The following is a 23481-nucleotide window of genomic DNA, read 5'->3' as shown; positions in this document are numbered from 1 at the left end:
AATGAAGACAATGCCTTGGTGCAGCTGGGCTCTGTCAGAGAGAAACACATAACAACATGAGTATATTGCCACTCTCTCTGACAACTACTATTTTTGTTTGTCCCTCATGCACACATATAAATGTAAAAAAAATGAATTCTGTCTCTCTCACACACGCATGAAAACAGATGGAGACACATGGCACAACAGACTCGTCCATGCATTCTCACAAAGTCTCATCCAAACTTTGAATAAGATGATGCATGTAGGCATTTTTGCATTGTGTGACATGCTAACGGAGATATTTAAAGCCACACTAAGTAGAAATTGTGCTTTTGTCAAACAGCGACCCCTAGATTCGCTGTGGAATACTTGCACTGTCGTAAATATATTAGCCTATATTATAACGTTTTTACATGATTGCAGCTAAATCACAAGTAAATAGTCTATAGTCTAGGCCTACTGTATAATTTAATTTGTGTTGTTTTTATTGGAATGTAAACATTACAAAATGCCAGATAACATCAATTAAGTTAAATGTACGTCGCATTATTTCATAACATTGGCCGTTATGATGTCATTAGACATGATTATTGCAATTTATCATAATAGTTTGCAAATTGTGCTCGTTTACACTATTTACAACCTCTACGTTAGGCTTATTTATGTCCTGATAATTATGTGAGATATTGAAAGCTGTTCTCATGATAATCGCAGGAATCAACGTCAACAGCGTCGTCTGAAATCCCTCAGGACTACGTGATAAATACACCTCACAACACCTGAGTTCAGCTGGCAAACTAATTCGTGAGGCATAGCTATCTGATTTATCAAAACGATTCCATTTACACCTGGTCACATAAATGTATTTTTGCGAAACAGATTTAAATTCGATCTTCAATTCTCGCGCTATATGCAGATTTAATGGAGTGCACGTCACCGAAAGCAACAGATATGAGCTGCATTTTATAGATCATCAGCTAAAATTTCAAAATCAAAGACCGCAATAAGAGAGAGCAGTAAGCCTGGTAAGATAATTTCGTTTCTTTACTTTTAATGATGAAGATTGTGTGTTAAGCGTCTGCGACTTACTTTCACTTTGATTTGCGATAGTTTGCACGTTGGCTTGATGCAGTTGCTCATCTGCGGTGATGCGTGTTCCAGCCATAGACTGTAAAAAAATAGGTTCCAGCGCGTCGTCATATCTGGATATAACATATAGCCTATAACACGCTCTCACACGTTTTTTTTAAAGTTTTTTTTTTTACGTTTTTGGGAGGAGTACAATTTACATATGTGGTTTCAAAAACCATATGCATTTACACTTGTCCAGTTTCGTCTGGAATGCGTCTCAGATCTCCTCCTGAAGTGGTTTGAGGGATCGGATTCAAATCCGTCTCAAATGCGTTTCGGAGGGCATTTAAACCTGGACTTTTCACAATCGGATAGCTATCTGATCTGAGAAAACGCATAAAGTGGCCAGGTGTAAACAGCCCCCATGACAAAAACATATGCACGAAAGCCGAAAACAAACGCTGGTTGGCCTCTCACGTCCAAATTTGACGAAGTGGTGGGGGAAGTGACGTATGCCGTAAAGCAGTCGAATTTTGTAGTTCTTTTTGTGCTCTGGTTACTACCCGAACCCCGAAGTTACATAGTGCCAGTAAAAGCGATACAGACCCTGTCAGGCTATGGCAGACGTGTCATTCAACCTATTGTAAGTCGATGTACCATCACAAGGATCTTGGAAATATATTATGAAGGTTGAAAAGTTACATAGTGTTGCTTTAAAAAGAGAAGCATAAAAGTGTGCTTGTATACAATTATAATTCATTAGAGCCCAAAAATAGACTTAAGCATTATATTTGACACATATAAAATAATGCGTTTTGTCTGAAAAAAAATGACATATTTAAAGTTTGTTAGGTTCAACATTCATGAAATCATGAAATCAACATTCACATCGGAACAACATTGAACAGACTGTCTGTACCTCTGTCTGTCACATCATATAAAAAATATGGCATCTGCACTGACTTGAAAGCGTTTTAACAGCATGCGCTTTCCATTAGCAAACCTAATGTCAAATATGATCTCTTCAATAAAGTTCTAACAGATGGACATCAAATCAATGTTCTTCTGTCGAGAATGATTGATTGACATCCTCTTAATTCAGCTTTTTACTCAATGGTTTTTCAACCGGGGTTGAATAGACAGATATATTGACAAATGTAAGACATACAGAAATGTCTATATGCATTAAGTGTTTAAACATTTATTTCTAAATGTTGTTATTTTTTTATGTGTGATTTGTCGATATTATTAATAAAATATATTATAGTAAGTCAACAAATAAACTCTTGCCTTTTAATTTTATAGGGTTCTTGGGTTGGACAAGAGTGTATGGGTGGAGAGTTCCTTGGTTGAAAAAGGTTGTCAACACCTGGTTTAGTTGTGGTGAATATTATTTTGAATACATTTCAGATTGGAATCTTTTAAACCCATTCACCAAAAAAGATTTGTTCATTCACTGATTCATTATGAGGCCTTTCCTCTTTCTTTCATTATGCCAGTAGATCTATGGCGAAAACTGAGTGACCTTTTGTGTTATAAATGAGTCACTGAATCATTCATTCAACCTATTCGTACTCACATGACGAACAGCACGGCTGCGTCCGAAATCGCATACTTTCTTGAGTAGGTACTTATTTTGAATAAGTATTTACTTAACGTGTAAAAAAGTATGTTATACATAGTATGAGTGAGTGTAGTATGAGTGTTAACTGGACGTACTGTATCATTTTTGCCATGCTGTCATTATCATGTGACCTACCGTCAGTCATGCCATCAGTTGCATCGCTTCATTCATTGCCATCAGTTGCATCGCTTCATTGCCATTCATATCCTTTCCAGTGGCCTCATGGGACAGTAAAGTGTCCATCGTATGCACTATGCACACTTCAGAATCTCGCCGGAAGTAGTAGGTCATTCGGGTACTTTTTGCCTATTCTTTTGAGTAGGCCTACTGTGAATTCGGACATACTTATGTCACATACTGTTTTTCGCCTGCTATATAGTAGGGACGTATGAGATTTCGGATGCAGCCCAGGTCAAAGCTTTAGCAGATCCAAAGGAAACAAATGGAAATGTGTACGGATATTCAAATAACGTACCTACATCCGAGTGAGTAACTGTTGTGGAAATGAACATCATTTTGTGTGTGTGTGTCCTTTTAAAAATGTTCGCTTCGACTTTAATTGGACAAAAGGGGATTTCAAATACCTGTGCTTTAATTCTCCCCCCTCCCCTGAGTCCCCTCAGTCTTAGATCATCCCACTCCCGTGCCCAACATGCACCAAGCGATCGGGTCTCCAGGGAATGTTTAGTATCATTAGATGATTTTACCTGATTTGTGCATTTGCATCTTTGACATCTCTCGGGAACCCACTCGCATTTAACACAGACAGATCCCGTCTGTAAGCCATCTCCTACTCACGTATACTGTTGAGATTACATCTGTGATTTAAAAGCAAACTTTTTAAACCGTATGTTTCCGAAGTTGTGAGGCTTCCTTCAGAACACAAACGAGTCCCTTCATTGAAGTTTTACTCAAGCTCTCCAGGTTGACTTGACAGAACCACAGTGCCCTCCAGTGGTCCAGATAAACACTGCAGATCATATTTGATCTATTTTTTTATTTTTATTAATATTATTCTTACACTCGCTGGATTCACCAAGTAGAATTTTTATTTATTTAAATATGGTTAAAATAAGGCACAAACAAGAAAGCCTAAGATGATAAAAGAGATGTGTCACTTTTTAGAAATGTAATATTTGCTTTCATTTTATAGGCCTGCGTTTATACAATTTTTTTGCAAACTCTAAAAATGGGAGGGTGGTGTAAACACCATGTAGCCTAAAAATTACTAAAACTTTCCATTCACTTTGAATATTAATCATTTTCATATGTTCATACAAGTCATATTAATGTAATTGTTTTGACAAATATCATGAATTTTTGAGTATCAAGAAGCTTTGTTAGGGTTACTCCTTTTGACCTGTGTAAAACAATAACAATATTATAATTATATACAATATATATATATATATATATATATATATATATATATATATATATATATATATACTGTATATATATATGTATGTATATATATATGAAGAGTTCAGATGCAAAAGCCTCTAAGTGCCATCTGAAAATTTCTTCTAGAATGATCATTTTTATCAAGCTTTTATATTTAAGTTCAGTAATTTCACTTAAATGGCAATGAAAATGACCTATTAATTGTCATTTAAGTGAAATTACTGAACTTAAATATACGAGCTTGATAAAAAAATGACCATTATAGAAGAATTTTTCAGATGGCACTTAGAGGCTTTTGCATCTGAACTCTTCATATATATATATATATATATATATATATATATATATTCTGCTACTGCTGGTTCACATCACTTAACACTATAACACACAAATAACTGCCTCATTATCGGGTCTAAAGGTCAGAGAAAATGAACTTTCATTGATTACCACATGAGGTTTCTGAACAGCTAGTTTTGTGAGAATGGATTGCGAACCACAAAATCCGCCATCGTGACCTCACATGCAACTGAAATCATTTTTAAAGTAAATAGCTGCATGGCTCACTATGGTCACCTCCATTCCCTCCTGTGCTCACTGCATGCGCTCTATTGGATCCAGCCAACCACAAAATATTAGCTGAACGATATAATCAGATGGAGTTGTGATTGACAGTAAAAGTGGACACCAAATGTGTGTGCATGTGTAAGATAAGCGTGCTGCTCAGATTTGCTGATGGGGAAAACGGGCACATACACCAAAGCAGAATCACGCATCAAACAGCCATTCCACTATTTTTCAAACAAACACACAGCTATCCGCATTCATTACCCCAGTAAACTCAGTCATGAGCATGGAGCCGGTTTTTGGAGTCAGTGTAATAATGGAAATCACCCCACTACATAATCAAGCACTCAGCACATACAAGCATGTTACAATATTAACATGCATGGAGGCGACAGAGTGTGCATTGACCTCTTCATATAGTTGATAATGAGATCCCTCGGGAGCATGTTTACAGCTTTACACAGTCCGTTTAAATTTCTGTCCGGCCACTGAACAAAGCCCGGGCCACCATTTGCATTAATTAGAAGATATCTTTAACATCTGAATTTCATGAATACTGCCAATCATTTCAGCTCAACTGAAGAAAAATGACATTGGGTTCAGTTCAGAAAGACAGTGGCTCCTTGCCAGCTCTTTCTTCTCCGAAGACGAGTTCTTTTCTCAAGGATTTCTCTTAATGCTTTTCTTATGAATATGGGTTTATTACTGTTTACACAAAGGTCAACAGTGCGCATAATCAGGCAGATGGCACTTTGCAGAGAATTTTTTACGTGTATAACTATGTAAAAAGTGATCAGTTGTCTTAACTTAAAAAAATGTGAGGAAACCCATTGCCTTAAAATTAAGTAATAAACTTAATGCGTAATTGAAAAAAATAAGTTATGTGAACTAATTTTCCTCACTTTTTTAAGTTCGGTCAACTGATCTCTTTTTACAGTGAAATAATGGGGAAAAAAAGTGAGTGAAATATCAAAGTATGCTATAACTCTGAACAGTATATACCTAGATCTTAAATGTTTCCCCATTCAAGTAGATTGGAATTGTATGGTTTACTGGAAACAGTTACCTGGTGGTGTTTGACTTACCTTAAAGGGATAGTTCACCCAAAAATGAAAGTTCTGCCATTTGCCAAACCTGTATGAATTTCTTTTTTCTGCTGAACACAAAAGAAGATATTTTGAAAAATGTCGGTAACCAACAGTTGATGGACCCCATTGACTTCCATAGTAGGAAAAAAAAAATACTATGGAAGTCAATGGGATCCATCAACTGTTTGGTTACCGACATTTTTCAAAATATCTTCTTTTGTGTTCAGCAGAAAAAAGAAATTCATACAGGTTTGAAACAACTTGAGGGTGAGTAAATGATGACAGAATTTTCATTTTTGGGTGAACTATCCCTTTAAAGAGACTTTCAAACTCTTTAAAGTGTGTTTCCATGTGTTTCTGCCTTTTGAACGTGATTTCACAAATGTTCCTGGATCAACATCTTTGTTGATTCTGGAACAACATTCCAATCAACCAATCAGATTTGAGGGACACGTTTACAGTTTATATCGAAGTTTTAGCTTCCAACCAGAGTTAGGTGGTTCTACATCACGTTCATCGTTTGGGCTACAAACATGATGAAAATCATTCAGCTTAATAAGGAGAGGTGTGATTTTTGGGAGTGATTCTTATGATTTTCGACTGCTAGACAGTAAAAGAGGTGAAAAGTCTCACAGACGTACACTGAAGGAGTCTCTTTCGACCAAGTAACCCCCAAAACACCACATAACGTGATAAAACGCCACTCAGAACAGCATAGCAACTTCACATAAACAACCTGGCATAAATCCCCTTTCTCAGAGAATTTCATTTCTCATATTGGAGCAAACAGACAACATAGTTAATTGTATGCTATATGATGCATGGCCCAGTTGCTCAAGTGGACTTTAAGCAATTAAAAATCCTCTAACCAAATGCAGAGGCTTTGCAATTTTATGCCTAAATTAATTACTAATACCATTCATGGAACATTTATTTGCAATCAGACCAGTGGAGTGAGACAATGGACAACATAAATTTTAATATTAGCCAACCAGCAATGTCCAGAATCGGTTTGTAATGGCCAAGCGCTGGCCAGAGATTTATAGCACCATATTCTGTAAACAACAGATTTTGTCAGGAGAAGATCTGTACGATTAATCACACTAGTTGATCACTGTCCAAAGGTTGTTTGATTCTGTAAAAGCACTTGTGTGTCATCTCTAAGTCGGGCTAAAATGAAGTGGTTTATTTATGCTGTCAGCTGCTTGTTAGGGTGCTGCAAATTGGAATTTCCATTTTAATGAAAGGACAGAGAGGAACATATCTCAGTGCTGTTGGTTTGTTTTCAGCCTTGCGTATGAGTTTTATAGATTAATAAACTTCAAATACTCAAAGACACAATTAAATTGGGACTATACTGTATCTTTATCAAAATGGCACTGCAAAAACGGTCCCAAAAGACAATTATCTCAATTTCCACTTCTCTAATTCACTTGACATGTCAGAAAACGGACAAATGGTTGCCTGGTTTTTGCCATTTCACAGTGTCCTGGCAGGAACTATAATTTAATAGCTGCCCAAAGTGGGATATGGATCACTTGCTCACACTTGGATATTGATTAAATAATCTTGTACCTTTTTTTTAAAGACATTTTGAGTCAAATGTCATGCAGATGTGAGAAATGAGGGGAAAGAATTGACATTAAACTCTTAAAGGCATGCTGTACTGCAGGGTTATTCTCAAATATGATGACAAACATGTCACTTTTTGTTTATGAATATGTCAAGTAGTCAGGAAACTCAAAATAAATAAACATAATTTAAAACAGTTTATGAAATAATATTAAATGGTTTGACTCCAGATTGGTGGGTGGATGGATGGATGGGTGGATGGATAGATGGATGGATGGATGGATGGATGGATGGATGGATGGATGGATGGATGGATGGATGGATGGATGGATGGATGGATGGATGGATGGATGGATGGATGGATGGATGGATGGATGGATGGATGGATGGATGGATGGATGGATGGATGGATTGATTGATTGATTGATTGATTGATTGATTGATTGATTGATTGATTGATTGATTGATTGAACGAACTACGGAGCCCCTAAAGGGACATGATGAAAAATATGAAATGGGAGGAAAAAATATATTTCAATACTTTTGTTTTCCCTCGAGAAACTGCGTTTGCTCACAAAACTTTGTTGTTATTTGCGAGCAATCGGAAAGTTTCTCGGGTGAACGCAAAACATTTTGCGAGTGAACGCAAAAGCAATGACATATTATTTTTCCTACCATCTCATATTTTTTTTCTATCACTATGTCCCTTTATGGACTCGCTATTACTCATTTTGTTTTCACATGTGAAAAATAAGTGTAAGGTTTAACAAATATGCAAAAAAAGATAATATTATTCATAATTAATAATATAAACAATAAAACACTTGTCCTTTGTAGTTTTTTTGTGTGTGTTTTTTGTCAATTCTGTGATGTGTTAAAAAAAAAAAAATGTTTGGTTTGGAAAAGTAATTTTAGTAAACAAAAGATTTCTATCAAATAAAATATTTTTTTTCTTTTCTTTTTTTTTTATGATAATTTGCCTCTGTAGTGTTCCAAAATAAGAAAATAAAGAACAAAAGTTACATTAATCATGCCAAGATGCTACTAAATACATGCCATCAGTTTTTATGGGAGAAAACTGAACTGAATAAAAAAAATTGCAATGTGCATTAACACAAACACATTCTTCTCTAAAAGATGCTAAATGACAATCATCAGCCTGTGATGCAGAGATGACATTAAGGAACGTGTTCTCACACGAGAGAATGGCCTGTAATTTACACGAGTCTCCAAATGCTCCCAATTAAAGCCTGAAGCAGCAGGATCCTTGTACATACCCAATGTGCCACTGCACTTCTGAGCCACAGGCAGCCGGAGAACCAGGTGTGTGTGTGTGTGTGTGTTTGTGTGATGTACCCCAGGACGTCCAAGTAATAGCCTCATAAATCTACTCATGCATAAACTAAAGCAGATCTCACCGCCATTGGGCCAGCCATGCCTACACCTGCCGCTCCAAACGCAGAAGCCAGTCGCCCTCAAGAGGCTCGAGCTCTGGTTCATCCAAGCCTGGTTTTAATAAGCTTTTGCTGGAACCATAATTTCGGTCATATAATTATAGCTTTTGAGCTTAATGAACTCAGATGCTGAGGAACATCCACATGCACAAGCATGAATCTCTCACAGCTTTGCATTACTGTCCAAGAAAAGAATGTGAAACCTGAGACTTTTGGGCTACAATATTTATTTCATAATGCTGTATTGATCTGTTATCAAGCTTATATTATATATCAAGCTCTCTGACACACAATAACACAATATCTGTGTTTTAACACTCAAAAAAAAGCATGATTATATTGTTACGTTCTCATAATAAGCAGCGCTGGGAATGTGTGTGCGCCAAATTTCACACATAAACAAATATAGTGGGATTTTCTGCATCTATGGTTTAAAAACACAAAATATGTCCCCAACTAGGGTCATCCAATGAATCTCAGCCATTTCCACCACTGATAATAAGCAATTAGTGAAAACATGAAAACAAAAATAACAAAACAAAATTATTCTAATTACTATAATACAAAAAAACAAACAATTATATTACCATATTGCATTGACATAACTACAATCCAAACTTAACTTGCAACTTACAAACTTAAACTTGTAATGTGTAAATTTTGTATTATTAATATCATATTTGTATTATAATACATATATATTGTTTGATTATTTAAACTTACTTAAACTTGCCAAACTTAAAACACCACATTTGCATGGATTTCATTAACATACATCCTATGCAAGTTCACTCCCTGCCCTGCTGTTCTTCTCGGGTCATGTTGCTTTGAGGAGTTATTGGATGGGGGTGATGGTGATGATGATGGCGATGATGATGACCATGGTGATGATGTCCATGTCTGTGGGGATGATGTCTGCGGTGATGGTGACCAGTATCATGGCTGCCATGAGGAAGATGGGAAGAGCGATGATGGTGGTGGCTGTGGTGATGGTCCCTCCTGTGATGATGATCATCACGCCCACGATGTGAATGCATAATCACTTTTGATTCAACAATTTTCCTTTCATCTTGATTAATGTTTACACATATGGAGTTAACGAAGACGTCTAGATCTATGAAGACAACCCCTATGCCACCAAAGCCTTCCTGGAGCACCTGGACATTAATAAACGCAATATCATTTCTTGTACGTATCTTCTGATTATCTGTTTAGTAGTGTACATTATGTTACTGATTAAAAAATATACTTTACTTACCTCCTTAACAACACTATGCTCATCTGAAAGAATTGTTAAAGTAATAAACTGCTCTTGTCCACTTTTAATGACCTGACACACCTGAAAGGATAAGAGTTTCAGATCATTAAACAATTTTGCCTAAGCTCTCCCTGAGGAAGCTAATAATTAATGCTAAGCTAATGCTATCTATGGTTATAGCCTACCTGACCACCCATGTGTAAGCCCAAAACATGGATGTGATCCTTCCTTCCTTCCTCTGAATTCACGTCATCATGCGTGGGATGATGTCTATGATGAAGCCTTCGACGTGACCTCCGGAGAAAACCAGGCATGACTAGATTGAGCTTTTGCAGGTCAACTTGCTGATCCTTCCAGTGTTGGACTGATTTGTTCTATAAAGTAAAAGAAATATGAGTTAAACACAGAGTTATTATTGTGTTTATTATTGTTGTATTATTATTGTGTTTATTACAGAGTCATTATTTTTCTGAAACGTTCTAACATTTTTAATATTATATTACTTGTTTCAGAACTTTCAGGGATAATTTAAAGCAGCACTCAGTAACTTCGGGACTTCTTCGCTGTATTCTCGCTTTTTGCTCGCAGGTTTCTCTCTAGATCTCCCCCCACAGCTTTGGAATAGATATTTGACAACACTGTCGTAAAAACTCGTTGTTGATTCTCAGACACCAGAGGCTATAGATCAACGACATCAAAGCAGATGGGACATTCTTTAAAACGTCTTCTTCATTCGGGTTCGGACAGCGTGAGGGAGCGCAATAATGACAGCATTTTAGCTGATTTCTTTTGGCCGTAAAGCAATTGTTTACATTGCGAGACCTGATATCACGCGAGACTTCCTGACGCAGCGGCCGGCGGCCCGCCGGCTCAAAGTTGCAAGTGCGTATTTTCCGCTCACGGGCACCAGGGGGGTGCGAAACGACCACCATTCAACCCGAAATAAGTAATATAACCATTCCAATGACTCCGAAGCTGTTCAGTTAAGGTAAAAAAAGTTACTTAGTTCACCTTTAAAAGTAACGTTCCCATAATATTTGCAAAATTACAAAAAGGAAAGTTTCTTTAAAATTCACATAAAATGTTTTTAATACATTTTTTAAAAACTGGACATTTGAACGATTAGAAATAGCGTTTTCATATCTTAATTATGTGTTCATAACTTTCATAACTTAATAATTGTGTTTATTATTGAGTCATTATTTTTCTGAAATGTTCTAACATTTTTAATATTATATTACTTGTTTCAGAACGTTCAGAGATAATTAAAAAGTAACGTTCCCATAATATTTGCAAAATTACAAAATGGAATGTTCCTTTAAAATTCGCATAAGCCTTTGTTGTTTTTAATACATTATATAAAAACTGGACATTTTGAACGATTAGAAATAGCGTTTTCATAACTTACTGTGAACATTAGCAAAACACTCTTAGAACATATTTTTGTTAGCTGGGTAAATACTACATATGATTTACATGAATATTACAGATCTACATACTTCTTGATCCTGCAACAACATTTAGGCCCTGTTTCCACCTGGTATTAAGATGCGCTTTGGTCATTCGGATCACAAGTTCACAACGCTAAATACAGGAGGAAACGAGGTCTAAAACATTTTGAGCTTGTCCACTTTCGACCACTTCCAGAGGTAGTCAAACGCATTTGACCGCATTGCTTTCTTAGTGTAAACGCTCATGTGGTCGAACGACCACAAAAGACCGCCTCCTCTCCGCCTACTGACTTAATGCTTAAACATTATGGGAAGCGCGCAAGCCAGACGGGATTTAAAATTTGTCGGCTGAAGACCCAAGTTTGGTTTGAAGATGAAAAACATACCAAGCACAATGTTCTCTCGCCATTCCTGATTTGTAACACACACTCTCACAGCGTGTATAAACAGAGTTACAAATGCTACAAATGCTAATTTTTCCTTTTGGGAAATGGTTTTAGTGGTAGAAATGGTGTTTGACCTATTGTTCGTTTACATCACGCGGGATGCAATACAGTATATTTTAAACCCAACAAATAAATGACTGTCATAGCAAATTGTTATAAATGTGAGCAATTTACAATGTATAGTCCATCATTTTCAAGATGAGCAGGCAGAATGGAGATGAAGTCCACATACCTATAAAAAAGAGAGAAACTATTAAGTACAGAAAAAATAAATGAATAATAACTGAGCAGAAGTGAAATATGAATGGTGCATAAGAGCGAGACTCACTGTGAAAGTGTTCGTTCATCATAACTGATCGCACTGTTGTCAATGGGCTCTAGTACAGACACTGACAAAAGTAGAGGATCCGTTTCTTCTCCAAAAGTGCCTTTTAGACTCTGCAGACAACATGGAAGTTTGTGATTAAAATAAGATTTTTATATTTGTTGTTTCTAAAGTAAAACTCATTAAATGGTGATTTGTATGAAAATAGTAGTCCTTGCCTTCAGGAAATTTGAGAACAGCTCTTTGCTTCTGGTAGATGCGTCAGAAGTGAGGCCGTCCTGCCAAATCACGTCTAGACCGTCTAAACTCTTGTCCTTCAAGAATGTCAATACCGTTTGAGTGAAATTCTCAACACTGCCCTCATTAGCAGACATCAGCTCCAACCTAAACAACAGCAAATTGAGTTGGTGTCAGGTGATGCTAATGTGAACTGGGAATACTTCATCCAATTCATTTTTTTAAAACTCTCAGTAATTCTGAGATTTTCTTCATCAGTAAGTACATTTAAAGTGATCCAAAAAAACTGTTTTCAATCTTAAGGACTGTTCACACCAAGGACGATAACTATAATGATAACAATAAAGAAAGTTTTAAAATCATTTAAAAAAAAAAAAAAAAATGGATGAGTCCACCGGAACCGTAATGATAACGACAGAGAAACGATCTTGGAATCACTTTCACAATGACCTGATGAACGATAAAAACATTGAGAGCCAATCAGAATTCATCTAACTTTTAACGAGCACACACTAATTATAAACAACAATATTGTGCGCTGGCGTGGACGCTAATATAGTTACCGTTATAGTTATCATTAATGGTGTGATTTTAGTAGGTTGAAATTTTTGGTACCTTGATGATCTGACTTCCAATCCAAGCAAAATCTTCAAAGTTGGATTTCTGGGGAAAGTTATATATTTCTATGAATATACATACATACATATATATATATATATATATATTATTTGAATAAAAGTCTGTGTAAAAGACTGAAATGACATTAGCTGTGGTCAAAATGGACAACTACTGCAGAAATAAAGTTTACTGAAAACAATACATATGCAATATATATATACAGTACAAATAAAGTTTACTGAAAACAATACATGCAATATATATATACAGTACCAGTCAAAAGTTTGGAAACATTACTATTTTTAATGTTTTTGAAAGAAGTCTCTTATGCTCATCAAGCCTGCAGTTAAAAAACAAAACAAAACAAAAAACAGTAATATTATGAAATATTATTACAATTTAAAATAATGGTTCTCTTTTTTAATATATTTTAAAATGTAATTTATTTTTGTGATGCAAAGCTGAATTTTCATCAGCAAGTACTCCAGTCTTTGGTGTCTTATGATCCTTCAGAAATCATTCTAATATGATGATTTGATACTCAGTTATTATCAATGATGGAAACAGTTGTGCTGTTTAATATATTTTTTTGGAATACTTTTTTCAGGATTCATTGATGAGTAAAACGTTAACAGCATTTATTCATAAAAACAGCATTTATTCAAAATAAAAACATTTCTAACAATATAAATCGTTACCATCACATTTTTATCAATTTAACGCATCCTTGTTGAATTAAAGTACTAATTTCTTTTTAAAAAAATAGTTATTGTTCCCAAACTTTTGAACGGTAGTGTATATTGTTACAAAAGATTTCTATTCTAAATAAATACAGTTCTTTTTAACTTTTTATTCATCAAATAATCCTGAAAAAAGTATCTCAGGTTATAAAAAAAATATTAAGCAGCACAACGGTTTCCAACATTGATCATAAATCAGCATATTAGAATGATTTCTGAAGGATCATAAGACACCAAAGACTGGAGTACTTACTGATGAAAATTCAGCTTTGCATCACAAAAATAAATTACATTTTAAAGTATATTAAAAAAGAGAACCATTATTTTAAATTGTAATAATATTTCATAATATTACTGTTTTTTTTTTTTGTTGTTTTTTTTAACTGCAGGCTTGATGAGCATAAGAGACTTCTTTCAAAAACATTAAAAATAGTAACGTTTCCAAACTTTTGACTGGTACTGTATATATATATATATATATATATATATACAGTATATATAAATGGATGGATGGATGGATGGATAGATAGATATGATCATGTTGCATGTGGAATTGAACAAGTGGTTCTTTTATTGTCAATTTGTAAAAATGTCAGAACACCAGTCAAATAATGAGTCTAGAAAGAGATATCAATAATCAGACCTCTCCTTCATCTTTCCAAGAATAATGCGGTCATCTTCCGACAAGCTTTGGCGGTAAAGGTCTTCATCACTGGAGATCGAGGGGAGAATGATATGAGTGCATGGACCCTCACGTGTGCGGTGTGTTAAAACATCCAGATAACAGGTCAGTCTGTGATTCCTCTGCGCACCTGAGATGGATGAGTGAAGCAGAACTTGTTCTTATTATTATCATCACTCTGAATGCCCTCAGCAGTGGCCTAAGGTTATTATTTCAGTTAAAGCTTTTTCTGCCTTTCAAAAGTGTCCCTCTCGAGTACTCTCTAATCTAGCAGCGGTGTGCTTGTAACAAATACAACGTTCTCCTTGAGAGGTGGTTGAATGACATTTTAAACAGGTAGTGCACTTACCCACTGAAATCACCAAGCAAAGGAATGCAAAAGCTGGAAAAAACAACAACAATAGGGAAATTATTTATAACTTTTTTAAATATTTATAATTATTAATAACTTGATACATTCATCAATATTCGAGATTTTTTATGAAAGATGTTAAAAAGTAGTTCGCAACAGTTGTTTTTTTATTGCAAGTTAGAAGGCCTGTGGCTGTTCCAGTGTTCCGGATATAAAAACCACTTCCTGATGTCTGTCTGTGTGAGTGTTTTTACAGAAAATATTCAACTGCACAATTTTGTAGCAACGAATAGCAAAAAAAGATACAACATTTTAGATACAATACCTTTAAGAGGTCTTACATACTAAGCAATTTTATGTTGTTTAATAATATTTTGTGGTATGTGACATAAGAATCTGTTATTTTTTGACGGATTCAAATTCAACATCAGCAAATAGCTACTTTAGATATTAATATACTGCACTGTTCAAAATGTTGTGGTTGGTAAGAATCTTGTAGTCTCTCATTTAAAAAAATAAGCATGTATTAAAAAAATTTGTATTTGCTGTATATATTTTTACAGTAAAAAGTAATATTGTTAAATATTATTAAAATTGAACGTAACTATTTTCTATATAATATATTTTAAAATATAATTTATTCTTGTGATGGCAAAGCTGAATTTTAAGCATAATTACGCCAGTCTTCAGTGTCACATGATCCTTCAGATATCATTCTAATATGAAGATTTGCTTAAAAAACAGTGCTGGTTGTTATAATTGTTACAATTGATAAATGTAATGTATTAAATAAAAAAAAATAAAAAAATCTTACTGACCCCAAACTTTTGAACGGTATAGTGAATTTAAAATATGTTAAAAGAAAACTTTTAAGCCGCTTAGTAAAACATGAAAAACTATCATCTGCTGAAAATACTGGTTTAATAACAACATTTAAATATCAAACGCACAATGGTTTGAAGATCAAAAATAACATTTAAAATACAAAACAACGCAGAGTATACTTGCCTCTGTTGAGCTGCATTGTGCCTGAAGCAGTCAGCTGGTGTATGATCTGATAAAGACAAACTGTACATAATAAACATACAGAAACCACTTCCTGTCAACACTTGTCCCAACAGTTTCCCTTCAGCTTTTACACTTAGCTGATGACAAGCCCACATCCTGAAAACTAGTGTTGTACAACAGGCCTGTGTTGTTTCTTTCTACACATGCTACATTTATGTTAAAACAATATATTGATTGTATTTATTAAGTAAGCATTAATTTCTGCCAATTGATTTTTGATTAATTCTGTTAGGTCTGCAATCTCTTCCCATGTATACAGAGTTAATGTATTATGTGATTAAATAAAATAAAAAAACTTAAAGTGATCCACACAAACAATTTCATAACAGTTTTACAAATGTAGGCTAGGTATATTGAAATTATGGCATGATTCGATTACACTTTATTTGGTAACACTTTATTTTACAGTGTCCTTGTTACTTATGTTACATGTACTTACCATAGTAATAACAGTAAATTATGCATAATTACATGCAACTAACCCAACCAAATCCTAATCCTGCCCTAACCCTATAGTAAGTACATGTAGTTGCTTAATATTACTCAGTACTTACATAATATAATTACACTGTAACAATGACACCTTAAAATAAAGTGTAACCATTTATTTTAAGGTGTCTGTGTTACAGTGTACTGTGTAATAATGTACTTACATTAGGGTTATGATTTTGGTTTGTTTTAGGGTTAGATGCATGCAATTATGTATAATTTATAGTTATTACTACAGTAACTACATGTAACATGTGTAAAGAGGACACTGCAAAATAAAGTGTTACCCATGATTCTTTAAAGAGTACTTACATGTAGCTTCTTAAATTTAGGTCATTTCGCGTGGTTTAAGTGAGATTTCACATTCAAGGACGCCTGTTGAATCAGATGGTACAGGGTTGCCAGGTCTGCGTAACAAAACAAGCCCAATGGCAGAACAAAAACAGACCACAAGCGTCCCAACAACACAGCTCCAATTAAGGCTCCCGGTGGCGCTCCTTCACAAAACTTAACATCAGGCACAGTTTTATCTTTGGTAGAATATAAAACCTTTCAATAAAAGCATTTTAGTCGAATATAATTTATGTACTATGTCAAACCTTTAACCCGCGGCGATTCTCCCAGGACAAACGCGGGTTTGGCAACCCTGCTGATGGGCTTAAAGACTGTGATCCCCTTCTTCACTCCAGATTAAGCTTTGTGTTTTTAACCAGCTCGAAGAGCAGCATATCGCCTCCTCTTGAAAAGGAGTGAAGGTCTGTTTCAGCCTGTATACATCCTTAATTTAACAATTTGTATTTAAGGTTTACATTTGAGTCACAATGGTGAGCCAGTCCTACAGAGCTAGCCTATAGGCTACATCTGTTTAGTCAACGAGTCCGCAGATATAAGCCATAATGTAAAGGTATTTACAAGCAAATGTTCGAATGCTAAACTTTAAATGGAAAACACTTACCACAAAACACTTAATTTGTCAGGACTCATGTGGAAGCTGAAGTAAAATAATATTATGAACCAGGCTACTGCTCCCTGCTGGTAAGAAGTGTAATATGCTCAAACTTGCAAAAAAATTACAGTAACTGTAATTCAGCCCACTTTAGATATTTGACTGACTGTAAGTAACTTTGCAGCCAAGTACGTCAATTTATTCTACTAACCTTAACCTAACAGTCTACTAAGAGTTAGCTCATGTAGTTGCAAATTAGTTGACATGTAGTTATAGTTTAGTAGAATACCTAGTGGACTATTGAAATGAAGTGAACCAAAATTACTACTACAAAATGCATGGCTTCAGATCACTTTGTACATCAGGAACTCTCCAAAGTGAAAAAATGAGGCAACACATAGGATTTGTGGGAGAGAATAAAACAGTACTTTAATCCCCAATGTCCCAATGTAACATGTGCTGTGCAAAGTTTTAAACTGCAGGTAGTTTAACTGTAATCAGGGATAAATTTGCATACATCTGGATAAAAGCAAACGTGATACAAAACTGCTTCACATACATGCTATAGAGTGAAATATTGTCTGTAAAAGTTTGTTTTGAAGGTGACCTTTTCTATTTGTTCAAACAAATAATACATTTAACATTTCTATGTGACCTAGTGCAATGTGATCGTGTTTTGTTACTTTTTGGCTCTTAAAAAATTAATTGTTTTTCAAAAGAATTAAATAAAGAGTCAGTTAAAAAATTATTTACTCACTTTCATCATGTCGATCAGAACCATGTTTTTTCCTCTCATTGGACACAACAGAGAAGATTATCAGGATGACAAATTAAATGTTGGTCTGTTTCTCATACAAAGCTATATGAGGGCTGTATTGAATACTGTACTTTGGATTTGAATGACATGACAGTGAATAAATGACTGAACATTACATCTAAATGAAAACTACAACTAAATTAAAATTGACCTTTAACATCTAAAATCAGACTCAAGCATACACACTTAATATCTGCTCAAAAGACAGACAGATAAACAGAACACTCATCTTTCAAAGCACATGAATTTTAAAAAAACATAAACACATACTTGTTTTGTCTGGCAGAACATTCTAAAGAAAAGTAACATTTCAGATGACATAACACAGATATTTAGTATTCAACAATATTGTGAATTCAGCTACAATTTAGTGATTATATGTAACTAAAAACTGCAGATGCCTAAGCACCAGTTAGTCCTTCATTCAATTTCTCCATCACTCCCACTAGTGGCAAAGAGAGGAACTGCATAATAATAATAATGCATCGTGCACAACGTTCGGGAACGGAATACTAGTCATACTGCCAAATATTTACAGTACTATGCATATAGTATAGATAGTATGCGAAACAGAAGGCATGATGCAATAATCAACTTGAAATGCTACATTGTCTTACATGAGCGAGTAATAAATAATGCATAATTTTCATTTTTGCATGCCTTGCCTTTTAGTAATCTGAGTCAAGAAGTTAAAAATGTCTGAAATTCTGTGCAGCGTGTGCAGTTGTATACTGCACTTTTTAGTTAATGTTGTAGTTTGTTCAGACAGCATAGTTTACAGTACTGTTCAAAAGTATGGGGTCGGTAAGAATTTAATAAATATGTTTAAATTTTTTATAGTACTTTTAAAAACATTAAAAAAAATCTTCTTCAGCAAGGATGCATTAAAACGATCAAAAGTGATCGTAAAGTTTTTAAAATTGATACAAATGCTGTTCTTTTGAACTTTCTATTCATCAAAGAATCCTAAAAAAGGCAACAAAATCAGCATTTAAGAATGATTTCTTAAGGATCATGTGACACTGAAGACTGGAGTAATGATGCTGAAAATTCAGCTTTGCATTACAGAATTAAATTACATTTTAAAATATGTTTTACTCTTTAACTGCCTTGTTCAGCATAAGAGACTTCTTTCATAATTTTTTTAAAACATATTACCGCCCCCAAAATTTTAAATGGTAGTGTACATACTGTAGAAATAGTGGGGTAGTATGCTGTTCCGAACACAGTCACAAACAATTCTCAACTTCCAATCATAAATAAAACTAAATATAAACAACATTTAAAAAGCAATGACAAATGGCAAACAATAAAGAACACTGTCTATGTCTGGAATCTATAGCAACATTAAAGTCAATTTCACCATCGCTGACTGAAGCTCCTAGATGGCCTACAGCTCTGCAAATACAATTGTACCTTTACAGCTACAACAACTTGTCACAACAGCAGTCCCCTCAAAGCAACTTTTTAAAAATATTATATCTGCCCCAAATGGGTTCACAGTAGTACTTAAAGACTGCAAATTATTTGTGTTGTTTCCTGTGGCCAGTGTATTTTTTTTCAATTCTTTTCAATGGGAGCACTGCAAATGTAAGAAAGCCAGCAGCGTGACGAGGCGGGGGATTTTTTTCTCGTCGCAGAGATTTGAAAAATATTTGGGTAAAAAAACGTTGGGTAAAACGCATAGACATAGAAAACGCATAGCAAAATGTATACTTATATGCCACATTCGACCCATCCAAAGACACATTGATGTCCGCCATATTGGAACAGTCAACATTTCAGATGCTGTTGTCACTCACAGTAAGCAATCAAACGCTGCGTCCGAAATCGCGTACTGTCCGAGTAGGTACTACTTTTAAATTTACTTTGTGATCATTAAAGGGGTGGTATAATGCCCTTTTCACAAGATGTAAAATAAGTCTTTGATGTCCCCAGAGTGTGTATGTGACGGTTTAGCCCAAAATACCCCACAGATATTTTTATATAGCATGTTAAAAATTTCACTTTTTGAGGGTTAGCAAAAACGCACCGTTTTTGTTTCTGTTCCTTTAAATGCAAATGAGCTGCTGCTCCCTGCACAGAGGGCGGAGCTTCAACAGCTTGTGTCCTTTGACCTCACACAGACACACACTGAAAATTTCAAAAACTTTTAGTCTTTTATGTTCAAACCGAAGTCAGAAAGATGGAGAGACTCAAGAAGAAGTGACAACATGTAGAATGCAACTGGACGTTTCTGAATGGTTAGTTGAAGAATTTATGCAGCTGATGTGGAGTTATCTATCTTCTAGTCATTGATTAGGATACTCTGTCTTGATAATCTATAAATCGTGTTCCCGGGGGCGGAGTTTATGTAAATTTTAGGGTTAGTGATGTCACTAACCCGGGAGGAATGTCGTGTAGTCCCTACCAGCCGTTTGTTGTAGTCCTTAAAAAAAAGTTTTCTTCTTTCAAATCAAATAATCTTCCTTTGCTTTAAACTTTGAGCGTTGGAACTTTGCAGATGTTGTTTATGCTCAAACAGCAACCTTGCACACTAACTAAAGTTAGAAAAGTGAAATCATAATCAACCACCCCTTAAAAAAAAGGATGCTCTATATAGTATGAATATGGGTATTATGAATGAAATTTGGATGTACTACATCCGCCATGTTGTTACTGTCACGTGACCTACCAGGGTCAGTTGGGTCGCTTCACTGCCATTCATAAATTCTCTCCTGCGGCCTCACGGGATAGTAAAGTGTCCACATAAAGTGTCTACTACATATTTCCTTTTGACATAGGCCTACTGTTTTTCAGACGCAGCTAATGAGTTTTCCAAAATGCCACCGCACTGCACAGCCTTGTTGTAAAAACTGCTGAGATTAAAATTCCCGAAGAAATGGGATAACCTTTCACAGGTGAAAATGTGTTGGTTTGTGTTTTTATATGGATTATCTCAATATTACAGGTTTTTATGGTAACTTGGCAAATATTGTAACTTTTTAATGTCATGTTAGCTGACATTTGCGTCTTGTGTTTGTTTAGCAAAATCATCTGCTGTCCTTTGCAGATATAGATATTCATATATGCATATAACTACGATTGCTGACCCACAGTCAACTTTCTCTCGAGTGTTCACGGACCGACTTTGGCCATTCCAAAATGGCGGTTGGCTTACATATAGCGGCCCACAGAAACAGCCGCTAATGAGGAATCTATGTATGTGTATGGATGGACACATGAGTAATCTTCAAAGATGGCCACCGTGTGAAATGACTTGCCTTCAAGGGACTTTGCCAATAATCTGCATCCTTATTAAGGGGTAAATAAGGTACAAAGGTGTCTCTTTAAGGGTACTGACCCAGTGACAAGTTTTTGCACCCCTAAATGTACAACTTTTGCTATTTTTTTCTGACAGTGAAGGGGAGCCATCACTTCACATCTGACATTTGTAGAGAAGTTGCCCTGAGTAAAGTAACAACTACCTGTGAACACATCCTAGTGTATCCACTGCCTTCGAAACACTTTGACCCAATGTCAATATAAAACCCCCTGTTAACTCAAAAAGACAGGAAAGAAGCAGATCACAGACATTCACCAACTTCTTACTCCAGGGCCCGGATCTGAGGGGAAGGAGGGGCTGAGATTTGAGTCTTTTCTGTGAAAGCAAGGAGGCCGTTAAGACGGTATTAAAAAAGGAGAACCATCAATCCATCCTTCATCTCCACATTGGCAGGTGAAGCCACCGATTGCAACTACAAATCCTTTGCAGCTGAAGCAGCCAATCAAAAGTCACTGAGGATGCTGATGTCAGCAAACTCCTGGCGGTAACGGAAGGAGTACATGCCCAGCAGGAAGGCCCATTTAAGAGTCATGAAGCTCCACACGGCCGACAGGTAGAAGCTCTTGGGGTCAGTTAACGCTGAAGACAAAAACATACAGAACGGATTACAGACGACACTTTAATCTTGCAAATTACACTATTCCATTATTACAGATTTTGCGTGGGGGAATATTTCATTCGACAAAGCTGTCCATGTGAAGGTACTTACACTGCTTTTCTAAAACGCCTAGAGTTATGAAGGTGGCAAAAGCAGCAACAGCCAGGAGGGAGAAGACAGAACTAACAAACATGAAGAACTTGAGTCCCTTCAGCCATGTGCGCCAGTAGTCCTGAATGTACATAATGTGAGTGACCAATGCCCAGAGTGCCAGAACGCCTGTGGATTTAAACACATAACATACGCACATCATGAGATTAATAAAGTATCTACCTAGCTATCTATCAAAGGTTTATCCAGTTATAAAACGTTCAGCAATTATAATTGTTGGGACCCAAAAGACTGAGACCATTTTTTTTGTGCTATTTCCATTTTTATACATAATAAATAAATGATAAATAATATTCATATCAGCATAACAATTTGAGTGAAAATTAAAATAAAATTCAAAAAGTGAAAACAAAATCAAGCGCACAAACACTGCTCATTTGATTTGTTGGTGTGAAATATTTAAATATACATTATTAAATATTGTTGATTACTTTAATCATAACATTCACTTTTTAAACATTTTCTGTTTATTCAATGACTTTTGCAGCGCACTGCATGTACTGTTTCTTTATTCGTCTCTCTGTCTGCGTACAAATGGTAAAATATCTGCATATTTATGGGTTATTATTTCCAAACTCAATATAAGAATATAGCAGGCTGATTTTTTAAAAGAAAGAAATAATATAATCACCAGTTGTATCTATATTGGAAAGGCAAACCTTCCACAGCAGACTTATTTTACACAATGTGACAGCAGATCGTGTTAACCGCACGTCAGATCTGATCACACATCAGATTTAAAAATCATGACAGTAAAAGAAACACGATGTGAAATCTTTATATTTGACAGTGGATGTGTGAAGGCTGTGGCCTTGAGTTTATTTACAGACCTGATAATCCGCCCATCGCCGCCGTCCACGGTTGTTTATAAACCACATTCCACACGATAAACGCCGAAAACCCCACCAACATGCCGAATGTGGCATAACCTACACTAATGTAAATTCTGTTCGGACCCATTAAAGATGTATAAAGTACCGCAATAAAGCTGTAGGAAGAGGCTGGACAGAACGATTACACCATCGATGAGGGATTATGCAACTCACCGCTGCTTATTCGTAAACACGACTTTAAGACCCGGAAGAGCTCCGCCTATCACCAAAGCAACCGTCAACAACCTCGCAGTCCCGGATGTGTAGTTCAACAAAACGTTTTAGTAGATTTAAATATGCATTTAAACCAACTCAATATTTGCTATA

At 35.5% G+C, this 23481-nt stretch overlaps 2 protein-coding genes across 4 annotated transcripts; both read right to left on the bottom strand.

Annotated features, from left to right (window-relative positions):
• Positions 1-8966: 8966 nt before the first annotated feature.
• Positions 8967-16942, bottom strand: LOC309481344 (chitinase-like protein 3). 3 transcript variants are annotated; one of them, XR_014199987.1, is made up of 12 exons: positions 16738-16942; positions 15877-15922; positions 14866-14898; positions 14478-14646; positions 13092-13139; positions 12458-12623; positions 12243-12352; positions 12089-12146; positions 10203-10391; positions 10018-10098; positions 9277-9916; positions 8967-9177 (listed from the first exon to the last, which is right to left on the bottom strand). XR_014199987.1 is itself a non-coding variant. In XM_082146242.1 (11 exons), exons 2-11 carry the CDS (start codon positions 15890-15892, stop codon positions 9548-9550), a joined length of 1239 nt encoding a protein of 412 aa, XP_082002368.1. In that variant the 5' UTR covers positions 15893-15936; positions 16738-16942; the 3' UTR covers positions 8967-9547. The 3 variants fall into 3 exon arrangements, 2 of the variants coding, with proteins under 2 accessions (XP_082002368.1, XP_082002367.1); XM_082146242.1 differs by having other exon boundaries at positions 8967-9916; positions 15877-15936; XM_082146241.1 differs by having other exon boundaries at positions 8967-9916.
• An 832-nt stretch (positions 16943-17774) lies between these two features.
• slc48a1a (solute carrier family 48 member 1a) lies at positions 17775-23346 on the bottom strand. The gene is made up of 3 exons (XM_082146303.1): positions 23113-23346; positions 22223-22390; positions 17775-22092 (listed from the first exon to the last, which is right to left on the bottom strand). The coding sequence occupies exons 1-3, from the start codon at positions 23240-23242 to the stop codon at positions 21956-21958; spliced, it is 435 nt and encodes a 144-aa protein (XP_082002429.1). The 5' UTR covers positions 23243-23346; the 3' UTR covers positions 17775-21955.
• Between the last annotated feature and the right edge of the window lie 135 nt (positions 23347-23481).

The sequence above is a fragment of the Leuciscus leuciscus genome (genome assembly GCF_965113295.1).
Source record: "Leuciscus leuciscus genome assembly, chromosome: 18".
Lineage (NCBI taxonomy): Eukaryota > Metazoa > Chordata > Actinopteri > Cypriniformes > Leuciscidae > Leuciscus > Leuciscus leuciscus.
Note: the sequence above shows the minus strand (reverse complement) of the source record. Positions and strands in the feature narration are given on the sequence as shown.